Raw genomic sequence first — 13,784 nt, forward strand, 5'->3', positions numbered from 1 at the left:
TTTTGGCTAGGCCTCTGTAGCTTCAATCCAAACAGCCCCTTAGGAACCTTCCTTTCAGTTTTCTTCCATCGACTTTTCTAGTTTTCTTTCTGTGTTTTTCCTCTGGGTTTTCATCGGTTTCCTTTTCTGATTGAGCCAAAAAAAATCATGAACAACAGTTTTCTATTTCTGAACATTTTTTCAAATATGGAACTACATTTGAATCGACAAACATTTTTGAATTCATGATTATTTTTTAATCCACATTTTAAAACAAATCCTGATTTCTTTTCAAATTGACGAACATTTTTTCAATCCATTGACTTTTTCTGAATTCATGCAAATTTTCCAAATTCGTGAACTTTTTTTAGTCCACAAGCATTTATGGAAGTCACAAACCTTTTCAAATTCATGAACCTTGTCCAAAGTTGTGATCACCTTTTCTTATTCGTGAATATTTCTTGAATCAATAAACATTCTTCAAATTCATGAACATTTTTGAATTCGCAAACTCTATTCAAGTATGTGATTTTTTTTAGATTAACGGTGAGTCTTTAATCCGTGATTGTTTAAATTTTGTGAACATTTTTTTCACGCACATAATTTTTTTTAATTCGCAATTTTTTAAAATTAATGAACATTTTCGAAATCTACAACCATTTCTCTAAATTTTGTGAAAAATTTGAACTTGTGAACGTTTTTAAAAAAATCTGTTAACGTGTTTTCAAATTTGTGCAGCTTTTTTTGAATTCACGGACTTTAGTGAGATCACGATCATTTTTGGCTTTTCTATGCAGTGGAATAAAAGAAAAAGGAAAACACTCACAGATCCTACCTTTTTTTTCGAGAACCTTTGCTACAGTACACAGCGGTCGGAGCTAATTGACCGGCCCACCCTACGTAGCGAGCGCGAGACCCACCTCCCTCCTCGCCGCAGCTCTCCAGGGGAACGGCGACAGGTCGCTGCGGCAGGCGGATCTTCCAGCGCGGCTTTCATTCAACCAGTCTCATGCATGCCACCTGGTGTCCTGGCCAGCCTCCCGCACGCGACCAACGTTGCCGCCACACTCAACATCTTCTCCACGAGCACCTCCGGCGAGCTCCGGCTCGGTTTTCCATCACTCCATTGGCGCCGCTACGGCCGCAATGGAGCTCGTGCTCCAGCACTTCGCGCTCGTCGACCATGGCCTCTATCACGGCTCCACGGAGTGCTCCGCTTGCATGGTCGGCACAACTGAAGGATTGCCGGATTTTTGGGATAGAATAGCGATGTTCTAACATCATAAAGAAAAAAAAATCATATCTATAAACGAAGCTTATAGCAGGCAGAACACCAAATAGGCAACCCGAAAAAAACATCGATCATGATACAAATACAGTGAAAACTTTAAACGTCCAAGTACAAGGGAAATCCGTATTCGACATTGATAATCTGTTGAAGAATTGTCAGTTTGCTTCTGGCTGAGAGACCTGCTTGTTCTGCCTAATAGACCTTGGTACAAAAGTAAGACCACGAGAACGACGATGGCCAAAGGTTACGCTCGAAGGCACCGAATCTGCAGTACTCAGCCTTGATACAGCCGAGGACAGTTCATCAATCTTCTGTTCGACCTCCATGTCGCTCTCCTTGGCCTCCTTCTCGTGATGTTCATTTTCTTTTGACTCCTTGTGACAATGTTCATTTTCTTTCGGTTCCTTATGATCCCGTTGCTTCGGTCGATATTTCGATTTTGATTGCCTTGGATTCTTTCCATCAACGTCCATGACAGTATCCCTTGTCTCCTCCCCCTTATAAGCAGTCTGCCTTCGATGATACTTCTGACGATGCCGCTGGGAAGGTTGTGCCCTTTTGAAGAATTCAAATGAGTTGGGAAATTGATGCTTATCAACAAGATGCTGCTGCCGACTTTTGTACGTCTTCAACTTCTCCCCACAACCCTCCACCAAACATTCGTACTGTTTCAGAAGAAGAAAAATGCAAACCTCAGCGTACATATGGTTCTCCAAGTTAGTTCTGTAAATTTGCCTGTGTCAAACCCTAATGATTTGTTTATATGAAATAAATCTAATAATCTATGAAAGCTCCATTAGCTGAATAGGATAGTAAGCATGTGAATGCTGACTGATGCTGCAGTTGATAACTATAAAATATCTTCAGATAATCATAGAAAGGACACTGCTGGGAATATTGAGATTGTGTACAAATCGGCTATTGTGCAATTTAAGTAATAAGTATATTGAGAAATGCATTGTTATGATGGATTACATTACCATAGGAAAACCACGAGCGACTTTTGCTTGGAAGAAGGAATCATGCGCCTCAGAAATATGAATACTCAGCAACCTTGATGTTGGGTACACTCTTGAACATACAGAGCATGAAGCAGTATGCCGAGTGCTGTAGTGGTCTTCAAAGTCCTCCAAGCAATCTAGATGAGCACCGCAACCAGCAATTGGACAACATACCATGCTGCAGGAGTTTTTAGACAAATGACTGAATCAACAGAACGATGGAACAGGACAAACTATATGCTGTAGTTCATAACATGCAAAGGGAAAATTTTGCTGCAGTACAGCATAACAGACTAGTATAGAAGAACTGAGTTTTTAAACATCCGACTGTCATTTGCTCAAACAATTATATCTATTGCGCGCAATGTATTTATGTTTCTGATGATGCAAATACATATATACACTCCATTTTAATTTATGTGTCAGTCATAATCAAGACAAGGTAATACTGAGTGTTTGTTAAACTATGTTACTCTGTCGCCACTCTACATCTATCAATGCATATATTATCACACATAACTGTCAGATCAGTATTGTGGATACTACACGTATAGGAATGGAAACAGAATCTACTGCATTGCAGATTGCACTATGATGTATGATCCACTAATCATAGGTCCCTATTCCGTCATATCCCTTGTGTTCAGGTAGCATTCAGATCGAGTTCAAATGAATACGAAACCATGTCGATAGTCGATACTGAACATACTGTGGGGAAACAAGAAGCACAATCTAGTACCAATCACTGGTGAACAACAAAATGATATGCAAAGATCATCAACTGCCTCAGTACCTCACGCTCGCCACATCCATCTTCTCAAGTTGATACCGGTCATCATCCGAGAGATCCAGGGCAACCTACACATGGGCATACACATGCCAAACCACTTAAGTATGAGAGCGATGTACAACATAGAAATGAAACAATACTAATTGAAGGAAACATAGGAACAGAATGAAATCCACAATTCAGTTGATATAAGCTACTCTAAGTTCCTTGTGAGTCCCGGTCAAGGGCACCCAGTTTCTGCAAAATTAACATGTCCTTCCTCTGTAAACTAATATAAGAGCATTTAGATCACTAGTTTACAGAGGGAGTAAAACTCACGATCCTGCGTAGTGCAGACCACTAAATTCAGAGGTAGCACCAACCAATTTGATGCTCTATGAACTCCACTGGACAAGATTCCAAAGGAATGGAAATGCCATGGTTTATTCCTTCAAGGATAAGGCACCAATATTTAGCTAAAATTGGTTTGATTTGGGGATCTGTCAAATCCAGAAGATCTTCCGCTAGACGCTCATGAAAAATCAATAAATCATTGGCTAGAATCGGTTTGACGGGAGGGGCATGGGGGACGTACGTGTTTGGCGAGTAGCTCGCGTTCCATGTCGCCGGCGGCGAAGAAGGGGTCGTCGGGGGTCAACCGCCGGCGCGACACCTCCCAGAACCCTAGCCACGGCCCCATATCTTTGGGCGCCCCGGCCTCCGACGGCGCGGACACCTCCATGGCCTCGGCGGGATTCTGCTGCATCCTGCCCTAATAGAGCCGCCGATCAGCCAGCTCCGGTAGCCGTGCCGTGCTGGGCCGCGCCTCCGTCGTCGTCCTCCCGGAGAGACAGCGTGCGAGAGAGGTGGGGAATCTCTGATTCGAAATCGGGAGGACTGTCGGATTCCGCGACCCACCCAGGTGCTGCGCTTATGAGTAGGGCCGTGTCCGGCAATTTTGGGGGCCAGGCCGGAGCGCAAAATGGAGCCCAGGAATTTGAATTAGTTTTTTCTTATTGCAGGGAAGAAATTTGAAATAGTTCGTATGTATAAAAATAGATGATATGATGCGCGTCCCTGCGAGAATTGCCTGCAATATATTTCAAAAAGATTTGGTTACATGAACATGAACATTAGAATCAAGATATAAGAACTAAAACTGAAAATACATATGATTATTGTATAATTATAGAATATTTGTTTAATGTAGGTGGCATAATATAATTGCAATATTTAAGCCTTTTTAGGTGTGGAGAGGCCTCGGAGACATAGCTAGTATGGCTAACTAAACTTTCCAACCTCATTTTTAGGCAAATAAGATGCCATAGAAATGGAGACGGAGTATATTAGTATCAATATTCAAGAACAGGGGGAATGTTCAGAGTTGTACTAATTACTGTGGAATTAAGCTGGCGATCCTTGAAATGAAGCTATGGGAGAGAGTCATTGAGCACCGATTAAGAAATATGACAAGCGTGACAAAAAATCAGATAGGATTCATGCCTGGGAGGTCGAACATGGAAGCCATTTTCTTCTTACGATAACTCATGAAGAGATACAAGGAGCAAAAGAAGGACCTGCATATGGTGTCCATTGACTTGAAAAAGGCCTATAATAAGATACCACGAAATATCATGTGGTGGGCTTGGAGGAACATAAAGTCTCAGCAAAGTACATTACCCTCATCAAGGACATGTACGATAATGTTGTGACAAGTGTTCGAACAAGTGATGGTGACACTGATGACTTCCCGAGTAAAATATGACTACACTAGGGGTTAGCTTTGGGCCCTTATCTTTTCACTCTAGTGATGAATGAGGTCACAAGGGATATACAAGGAGATATCCCATGGTGTATGCTCTTTGCTAGTCGTTGATAGTCGGACGATGGTTAATAGGAAGTTAGAGCTATGGAGACAACCCTTGGAATCCAAAGGTTTTAGACTTAATAGAACTAAAACGAGTACATGAGGTGTGGTTTCAGTACAACTAGGCACGAGAAGGAGGAGGGGGTTAGCCTTGATGGGCAGGTGGTGCCTTAGAAGGACACCTTTAGATAGTTGGGGTCTATGCTACAGAAGGATGGGGATATCGATCAAGGAGTGAATCATCGAATCAAAGCCGGATGGATGCAGTGGCTCCAAGCTTCTGGCAATCTCTGTGACAAGAGAGTTCCACAAAAACTGAAAGGCAAGTTCTATATGATGACGGTTTGACCCGCAATGTTGTATGTCGTTGAGTGTTGGCCGACGAAAAGGCGACATGTTCAACAATTAGGTGTGGCAGAGATGCACATGTTGAGATGGATGTGTGGCCACACAAGGAAGGACCAAGTCCGGAATGATGATATACGGGATAGAGTTGGGTATCACCGATTGAAGAAAAGCTTGTTCAACATCATCTAAGATGATTTAGGCTTATTCTGCACATGCCTCCAGAAGTGCCAGTGCACAGCGGACGGCTAAAGCATGTTGATAATGTCAAGAGAGGTCGGGGTAGACCGAAGTTGACGTGGGAGGAGTCCGTAAAGAGGTATCTAAAGCACTGGAGTATCACCAGAGAACTAGTCATGGACAGGGATGCGTGGAAGCTTGTTATCCATGTGCCAGATCCATGAGTTGGTTGCGAGATCTTATGAGTTCCACCTCTAGTCTATCCCAACTTGTTTGGGACTAAAGGCTTTATTGTTGTTGTAGTATTTAAGCCTTTTCAAATGCATGTTTGCATGTTGAGGTGAACCATTTTCCATGCATTATTGCATGTTGAGATGACATAATAACATCTCGAGATAAATATGTTTGTGGGGTTCACCTTCTTAATTATATAGAATAACCAAAGCTACAAGTGAATTGAGCCAAGCTAACGCCCTATTTAGGGTTTCTCTACTTTGTCAGGGTTTCTCTACTCTGTCATCGATCTCCCCTGGTATGAGAATCTCATTTTCCTTTCGGTCTTTTTCGCCCACTTTCCATGATCGTGTTTGGGCAGACCAAGGGCTTGGCTTCACTACTGGGAAAAGGTTTATAAATGGACTCAAATTAGTGGCGGGCGACTATTGGCACCTACCACAACTATTTTGAAAAAGTTCAGTAGCGGGTGGAAAGAAGTACCGACCGCTATTAAATGCTCAGTGGTGGCGGGCACTATTTTGACCCGTCACTCCTAAGCTTTCACAGAATTAGCCGTGGGACAGAAACAATGATGACGGGTACTTTAGGGTTCCCGCCACTGAGTATTGACGTAGTTGTGGCGGGCAATTATTAGGGCCCGCCACTACAATATTTCGCTAACCCGCGTCAAACATTTTTGAAATTTTTCTGAATTAGCAGTGGCGGGTACCAATATTCGCCCGCCACAGGTCTTGAACGTTAGGAAAGTGCTTGAACATACCATATTTATTAGCCAAGAGTAGTCCCAAGCTTGAGTATGGTGCTTCAGTGGTGTATATTCAACATAGAGAAAATTTAAAGTGGAAATGTTGTAAAACAATTGTGTTATGTGGAAGGCGAGTGCCTCGTTCGCCGAATATTGTCTAGTTTGTACATGAAGTACGTCAAATTTTTGCTATAACGCTCTTAATTTTTATCACACCCTACAAGGGTCATATATGAAGAGACCATGCCAAGTTTCATCCCATTTCAGGCTAGTTTGCACATTATTTGAAACTGGAGCCCTTTTCCCTTTTCAATGGCCCGAAGATTAGTTAGTGCTTCGAAAATAGGAAACAAACTCAAAAGGTGGCCAGATTTGAGCATGGAGCAACCAATGGTGCATATTAATTATGAAAAAAAATTGAAGTTGAAATAATGTAAAATTTGTAGTTGTGTGTGGTTCCGTCTGAAACAGTGATACTTTGCCAAAGAGTGTTCAGTTCATACACGAAGTGCATCAAATTTTTGCCATAATAATCTCAAATTTTTATCACACCCTAATGGGGTCCTATGAAGACACCATGCCAAGTTTCATCCATTTTTGAGCTTGTTTGCTCGTTAACTGGAACTGAAGAGCGTTTTGCCCTTTTTAGTGGTGAGAAAATCAGTTAGTGCTTCGAAAATAGGAAACCAACTCGAATAGTGGACAAATTTGAGTATGGAGATTCCCATGGTGTGTATTAATTATGAAAAAAGTTTGAAGTTGAAATTCTATAAAAAAAATCAAGTTATGTGTGCAAGTGGATGGTTTCCATTCGAAACCCTCACACTTCGTGAGAGATTATTCAGTTCGTACACAAAGTGCATCAAGTTTTACTATAAATCTATCAAAAAAAATTAGCACACCCTACGTCGGTCCTATGAAGGCACCGTGCCAATTTTTATCCCTTTTCGAGCTTGTTTGCACATTCTTTTGAACCGAAGAGCCTTTTGCCCTATGTGTGCAAGTGGATGGTTTCCATTCGAAACCCTCACACTTCATGAGAGATTATTCAGTTCGTACACAAAGTGCATCAAGTTTTACTATAAATCTATCAAAAAAAATTAGCACACCCTACGTCGGTCCTATGAAGGCACCGTGCCAATTTTTATCCCTTTTCGAGCTTCTTTGCACATTCTTTTGAACCGAAGAGCTTTTTGCCCTTTTTAGTGGTCAGAAAATCAGTTAAAGCTTCGAAAATAGGAAACCAACTCAAAAGGTGGCCAAATTTGAGAATGGGGCTTCCAATTTTGTGTACTAATCATGGAAAGTTTGAAGTTGAAATGATGTAAAAAAAATTGGAGTTGTGTGTGGCAGTGGGTGGTTTCCGTTCAAAACCCTGACACTTCGTCGGAGAGTGTTCAATTTGTACATAAAGAGCACCAATTTTTTGCCGTAGCGCTCTCAAATTTTTTTACTACACCATACAACGGTCATATGAAGGCACCATGCCAAGTTTCATCCATTTTTGAGCTCGTTTGCACATTATTTTGAACCAAAGAGTTTTTTCTTTTTAGTAGCCAAAAAATATGTTAATGTTTTTAAAATAGGAAAACAACTCCAAAGGTTGCCTAATTTTAGCATGGGGATTCCAGTGATGTGTATTAATCATGGAAAAAGTTTGAAGTTGAAATGATGTAAAAAAATGGAGTTGCCCGTGCAAGTGGGTGGTTTCCATTTGGGACCCTGACAGTTCACCGGAGAGTGTTCAATTCATACACCAAGTGCATCAAGTTTTTGCCGTAACGTTCTTGATTTTTTACCACACCCTACAAGTGTCCTATGAAGGAACCACTCAAAGTTCCTTCCCTTTCCGAGCTCGTTTACATGTTATTTTGAACTGAAGAACTATTTCCCCCTTTTTAGCGGCCGGAAATCAGTCAATGCTTCAAAAATAGAAAACCAACTCAAAATTACAATATTTGAGTATGGGATTTCAATGGTGTGTATTAACCATGGAAAATGTTTGAGGTTGAAATCCAATGTAAAATAGAAAAGCATTTTGCCCTTTTCTGGCGTCGTTTGAATTTTTCTAAATTTAAATGCCAATTTTCTTGAACTGGCGAAACAAAAATTCATTTTTTATGAAGGTAATGCCCAATCTTTTTGGTTGGTGCCAAAACCTATGGGTGTGGCACCATGGGTTCACATATTTTCCCCAGTTTTTTTGGTCCTCTTCTAAAAATAAGTTGTTTTGGGCCCAAATGAAAAAAGAAGGGAAGAAAGAGAGAGAGAGAGAGAGAGAGAGGGAGGGAGAGTGCCCAGTCTCTTCTCTCCCTTGCGTGAGCCTTCGCCGCCACCACCTTTGTCTATTGATCCCGGGGCGCGCAGCACTCTCATGGGACCACCTCCCTCCGCTCAGTCCTACCCTCCAACTGGATTCGTCGCACACATCCTCCAACGGCCACCTGTGACCCTCCCTCGTGGCTAGGGTTTTGCCCGCCTCTTCGGCAACTCCGGCAAGTCCATCCCCTTATCCTTCTTCCACCTCCTCTTTATCCCCCTCTCGGAATGGAAGCGTGACAGGGGCGGCTGACCATGGCGGCGACTGGCCTTTGCTCGATTAGCTATTGTTTTAGGTTAATTAGCTCGATTAGCTATTTTCTTGGTGTTGAGGTTAATTAACTCAATTAACTATTGTTTAAGGTGATTGTTCTGTTAGGAGACTAAGTGAAGTATGGTTGCTCATGGCAATTACTATTAGGTTCATTTCTAACATGCAAAACCTTGGCATATAATTTGGACCACTACTTTCTCAGATTTTGGCTATATCTAGTGTTAGGATATTTGTGTGATTGCTATGTATGCTATGTACTCTGATGCAACCGATGTTGTATATCATTAGTTTGTTACAGACTTGGCTATTCCCATGAATGCTATATTCATATTGTGTTATAGTACATGCCTTCAAATTTCTACAGTGATTCATACTAAGTGTCAATGTTTTAGCGAAACATTAATTGTTTTCTGTTTCATCAAATTTTGGCAGTTAATATGTCCAATATTAAACAAAGGTCATGTTAACTTTTCCGTAGATTTTTAACTTTAATTATTTGCATGGCTTAGAGCACTCTTTCATTGAACATGGCGGGGAACGGGAGGTACTATGGTGTTTTCGAGAGGTCTTGGGGCAAGTGGTCGTCCCAGATCCAAAACCCAACACAAGTAAGAAGTAATGGCTTGCCATGTTCAACATTGCTGAGTTCTCCAACGAGGATGATGACTCGGAATCTGACTGTGACTTTGATGAGGAGTTTCCCCCTTCACCATAGCTACTTTTATCACTGTGCGGTAGAGATGTTTGAACTACGATCGTAATATTGTTGAATCTATGGAAGTTGTTATGGCATACTATGTCGTTAGCATTAAAAACATAATGAAGTAGACTTGACAAACCTGCTTATATGTATCGTCGTACTAGCTAGTTCTACCAATGTTGGTAAATGACGCTATCTTTAAAAATATGTTTTTCTTAAATGTTATTGTTGTTGTGTGATGCCCATGTATAGATTGAATAATATGAATTATTTTTTATTGTGAAGTTAGATCATGAATTTTGCACTAAGGTAATCATTAAGAGGGATTCCGTGGCTCCTAGGCATCCTCGTAAGACTTACCGTACCACACCTTCATCCTCCAATCCAGCGTCGCCCTTTCCGTCCTCACCACATGAATTGGAGAGGCTGCGGTGGAGGATATTGGTGGCGTGGGAAAGAAGGATAGACAATGTGGTGTTTTGCTGGAGAGATTGCATGTGGGAGCCGAAGGAGGCAGAGGCTATCACACGCGAGAACAATCAATGTCAGCACGAAGTCGATATGTGCAAGATGAGTGTCAACAGAGAATTCAGGAATGCAACACACGTGATCTTCTCGGAGGCCAACTGTGCAGAGCGCGCTCGAATGCCGCCTCGGAGTAGTCCAGAATTGATCCTCGAATGGGCACTGGAATAGGTGACATCTCTGATACCGACTCAGAGAGCCCGATGGTGAGGTGTCAAGGGGATAATTCCGCCAAGAATGCCCCCACACCACAACCAGATTCTGCTCATTAATACTACTGTAGTATGATTTAGCTCTAGTTTAATCTGCACTTGCTCATATATATATTGTTAGCAGAATTGGACTTGATCTAGCAGTTTGGACTACGAAATCTAGTCAATTGTTCATATCATTGCGTTATCCATAATGATATATATGTGTCACTTGCGCTAACATGTACCATGATGCCTATATTAGCGCCCCGCCACTACCGGGCATTCCTGCAGCAGCGCTTGTCCGAGTGTTAGGCCTTAGAGCATCTCGTAGGAAGGGTGATACTACATCCGATGGAGGCATCCTCGACGCACAAACATGCGAGATGTTTAAGAGGAGTGGAGGTCAGGCATTGATCTCTTGAAGAATGTGTTGATGCGCGATGATGAACTCGACGGAGTTGAGGCGGGTGGTGTGGATCTAAATAATATTGTTAGAAAGGATAGAGGGATTGGTGGAATAGTTGTTTTTATTGCTTGAGCCTCGTGGGCATATATATAGGAGTATAATGACCAACTTGGAGTGACAAGGCAGGAACAAATCCTAGTCTATCCTATACTTCCTAATATACATTATACTTAACATCCCCCCGTAGTCACAATGGTAACAACGCAGACGGTGAGATTGGAGAAGAATTCGAAGGCAAGCCGATGGACTACCTCCCACAGTCGTAACAGTTGATGCATCGCGGGAGTCGTGGCTGGAGTGGCAACCGATGAGGTTGCTCAAGCAAGGCGGTAGCCCTTTGTACCGATGTCGAGGTAGCCGAGAGCGTAGGGTGGTGTAGCCGTGGTTGAGGTAGCCGTGCGAAGAAAGCCGTGGTCGATGTTGAGTTGGGGTAGCCGGTGTCGAGAAAGTCGCAGTGAAGCCGCGGGCGCAAGGAGGCGTTGAGTTAGCATGGGCACGGTGGTGTCGAAGTAGTGGTGCGCCGGAAACAAGATGGTGTTGATGACGCGTCACATCGGGTGTGCCAAACCCGGGGACACGTCGTAGACAAAGGCACGCGTCAGTGTTGCCAGCACCGGCATGCGTAGACGGACGAAGACAAAGTCGACGAAGCGCCGCTCCAGGCTTGCCAGGCCCGGGGACACGTGGTGGACGAAGGCACGCATCGGTGTTGCCAGCACCGGGCGTGCGTAGATGGGGACCTGCACGAGCTGTACGCCATGTCAGAGAAGTCGGAGAGGCTAGCAGAGAAGGACTCAACGATGGTTGCGGCATCAATCGGCGCGGGGCCAATATCGCTCGCGGTTGTCGGAGTAGACGAAGCGGTCGGGGTAGATGACGATGATGCTGGCGACAGACTGGTGCTGGATGAAGACGAAGGAGGTGGAAGAGCGGCGGTGGTGATACGTCCATTTTGCGTCATGCTTTTATATCGGTATCTATTGCATTATGGGCTGTTATTACACGTTATGTCACAATACTTATGGCTATTCTCTCTTATTTTACAAGGTTTACATGAAGAGGGAGAATGCCGACAGTTGGGATTCTGGGCTGGAAAAGGAGCAAATATTGGAGACCTATTCTGCACAGCTCCAAAAGTCCTGAAACTCCACGAAAGTCATTTTGGAAATTAATAAAAAATATTGAGCGGAAGAAGTACCAGAGGGGGCCCACACCCTGGCCACGAGGGTGGGGGGCACGCCTTACCCCCCTGGGCGCGCCCCCTGCCTCGTGGGCCACCTGGCAGCCCTCCGGTGCCCATCTTCTGCTATATGAAGTCTTTTACCCTGGAAAAAAAATCAGAAGCAAGCTTACGGGACGAAACTCCGCCGCCACGAGGCGGAACCAATATAGGGCTCCAGCGGAGCTGTTCTGCCGGGGAAACTTCCCTCCAGGAGGGGGAAATCATCACCGTCGATCCTCTCATCGGGAGTGGGTCAATCTCCATCAACATCTTCACCAGCACCATCTCCTCTCAAACCCTAGTTCATCTCTTGTATCCAATCTTTGTACCAAAACTTCAGATTGGTACATGTTGGTTGCTAGTAGTGTTGATTACTCCTTGTAGTTGATGCTAGTTGGTTTATTTTGTGGAGGATCATATGTTCAGATCCTTGATGCATATTAATACCCATCTGATTATGAACATGAATATGCTTTGTGAGTAGTTACATTTGTTCCTGAGGACATGGGTGAAGTCTTGCTATTAGTAGTCATGTGAATTTGGTATTCGTTCGATATTTTGATGAGATGTATGTTGTCTCTCCTCTAGTGGTGTTATGTGAACATCGACTACATGACACTTCACCATTATTTGGGCCTATAGGAAGGCATTGAGAAGTAATAAGTAGATGATGGGTTGCTAGAGTGACAGAAGCTTAAACCCTAGTTTATAAGTTGCTTCGTAAGGGGCTGATTTGGATCCATATGTTTCATGCTATGGTTAGGTTTACCTTAATACTTATTTTGTAGTTGCGAATGCTTGCAACAGGGGTTAACTATAAGTGGGATGCTTGTCCAAGAAAGGGCAGTACCCAAGCACCGGTCCACCCACATATCAAATTATCAAAGTAACTAACGCGAGTCATATGAGCGTGATGAAAACTAGCTTGACGATAATTCCCATGTGTCCTTGGGAGCGCTTTTCTCATTATAAGAACTTATCCAGGTTTGTCCTTTGCTACAAAAAGGATTGGGCCACCTTGCTAAACTTTATTTACTTTCATTGCTTGTTACCCGTTACAAATTATCTTATCACGAAACTATCTGTTACCTACAATTTCAGTGCTTGCAGAGAATACCTTACTGAGAACCCCTTGTCATTTCCTTCTGCTCCTCGTTGGGTTCGACACTCTTACTTATCGAAAGGAATACGATAGATCCCCTACACTTGTGGGTCATCAAGACTCTTTTCTGGATCCGTTGCCGGGGAGTGAAGCGCCTTTGGTAAGTGGAACTTGGTAAGGAAACATTTATATAGTGTGCTGAAATTTACTGTCACTTGTTACTATGGAAACTAATCCTTTGAGGGGCTTGTTCGGGGTATCTTCACCCCGACCAGTAGAGCAAAGAGTTGCTTCTCAACCTACTGAACCTACTAAAAATGTTTACTTTGAAATTCCTTCGGGTATGGTAGAGAAACTGCTAGCTAATCCCTTTGCAGGAGATGGAACATTGCATCCCGATTTACATCTAATCTATGTGGATGAATTTTGTGGATTATTTAAGCTTGCAGGTATGCCCAATGATGTTATTAAGAAGAAGGTTTTACCTTTATCTTTGAAGGGAGATGCATTGACATGGTATAGGCTATGTGATGATATGGGATCCTGGGACTATAAACGATTGAAATTG

General features: G+C 42.9%; 1 protein-coding gene across 1 annotated transcript; it reads right to left on the bottom strand.

Moving 5' to 3' along the window:
* Positions 1-1,298: 1,298 nt before the first annotated feature.
* LOC119274934 (zinc finger protein 511-like) lies at positions 1,299-3,969 on the bottom strand. Its single transcript, XM_037555696.1, has 4 exons — positions 3,636-3,969; positions 3,065-3,129; positions 2,251-2,449; positions 1,299-1,935 (listed from the first exon to the last, which is right to left on the bottom strand). Exons 1-4 carry the CDS (start codon positions 3,804-3,806, stop codon positions 1,426-1,428), a joined length of 945 nt encoding a protein of 314 aa, XP_037411593.1. The 5' UTR covers positions 3,807-3,969; the 3' UTR covers positions 1,299-1,425.
* Between the last annotated feature and the right edge of the window lie 9,815 nt (positions 3,970-13,784).

Source organism: Triticum dicoccoides, chromosome 3B (genome assembly GCF_002162155.2).
Source record: "Triticum dicoccoides isolate Atlit2015 ecotype Zavitan chromosome 3B, WEW_v2.0, whole genome shotgun sequence".
In the NCBI taxonomy this organism is placed as follows: Eukaryota; Viridiplantae; Streptophyta; class Magnoliopsida; order Poales; family Poaceae; genus Triticum; species Triticum dicoccoides.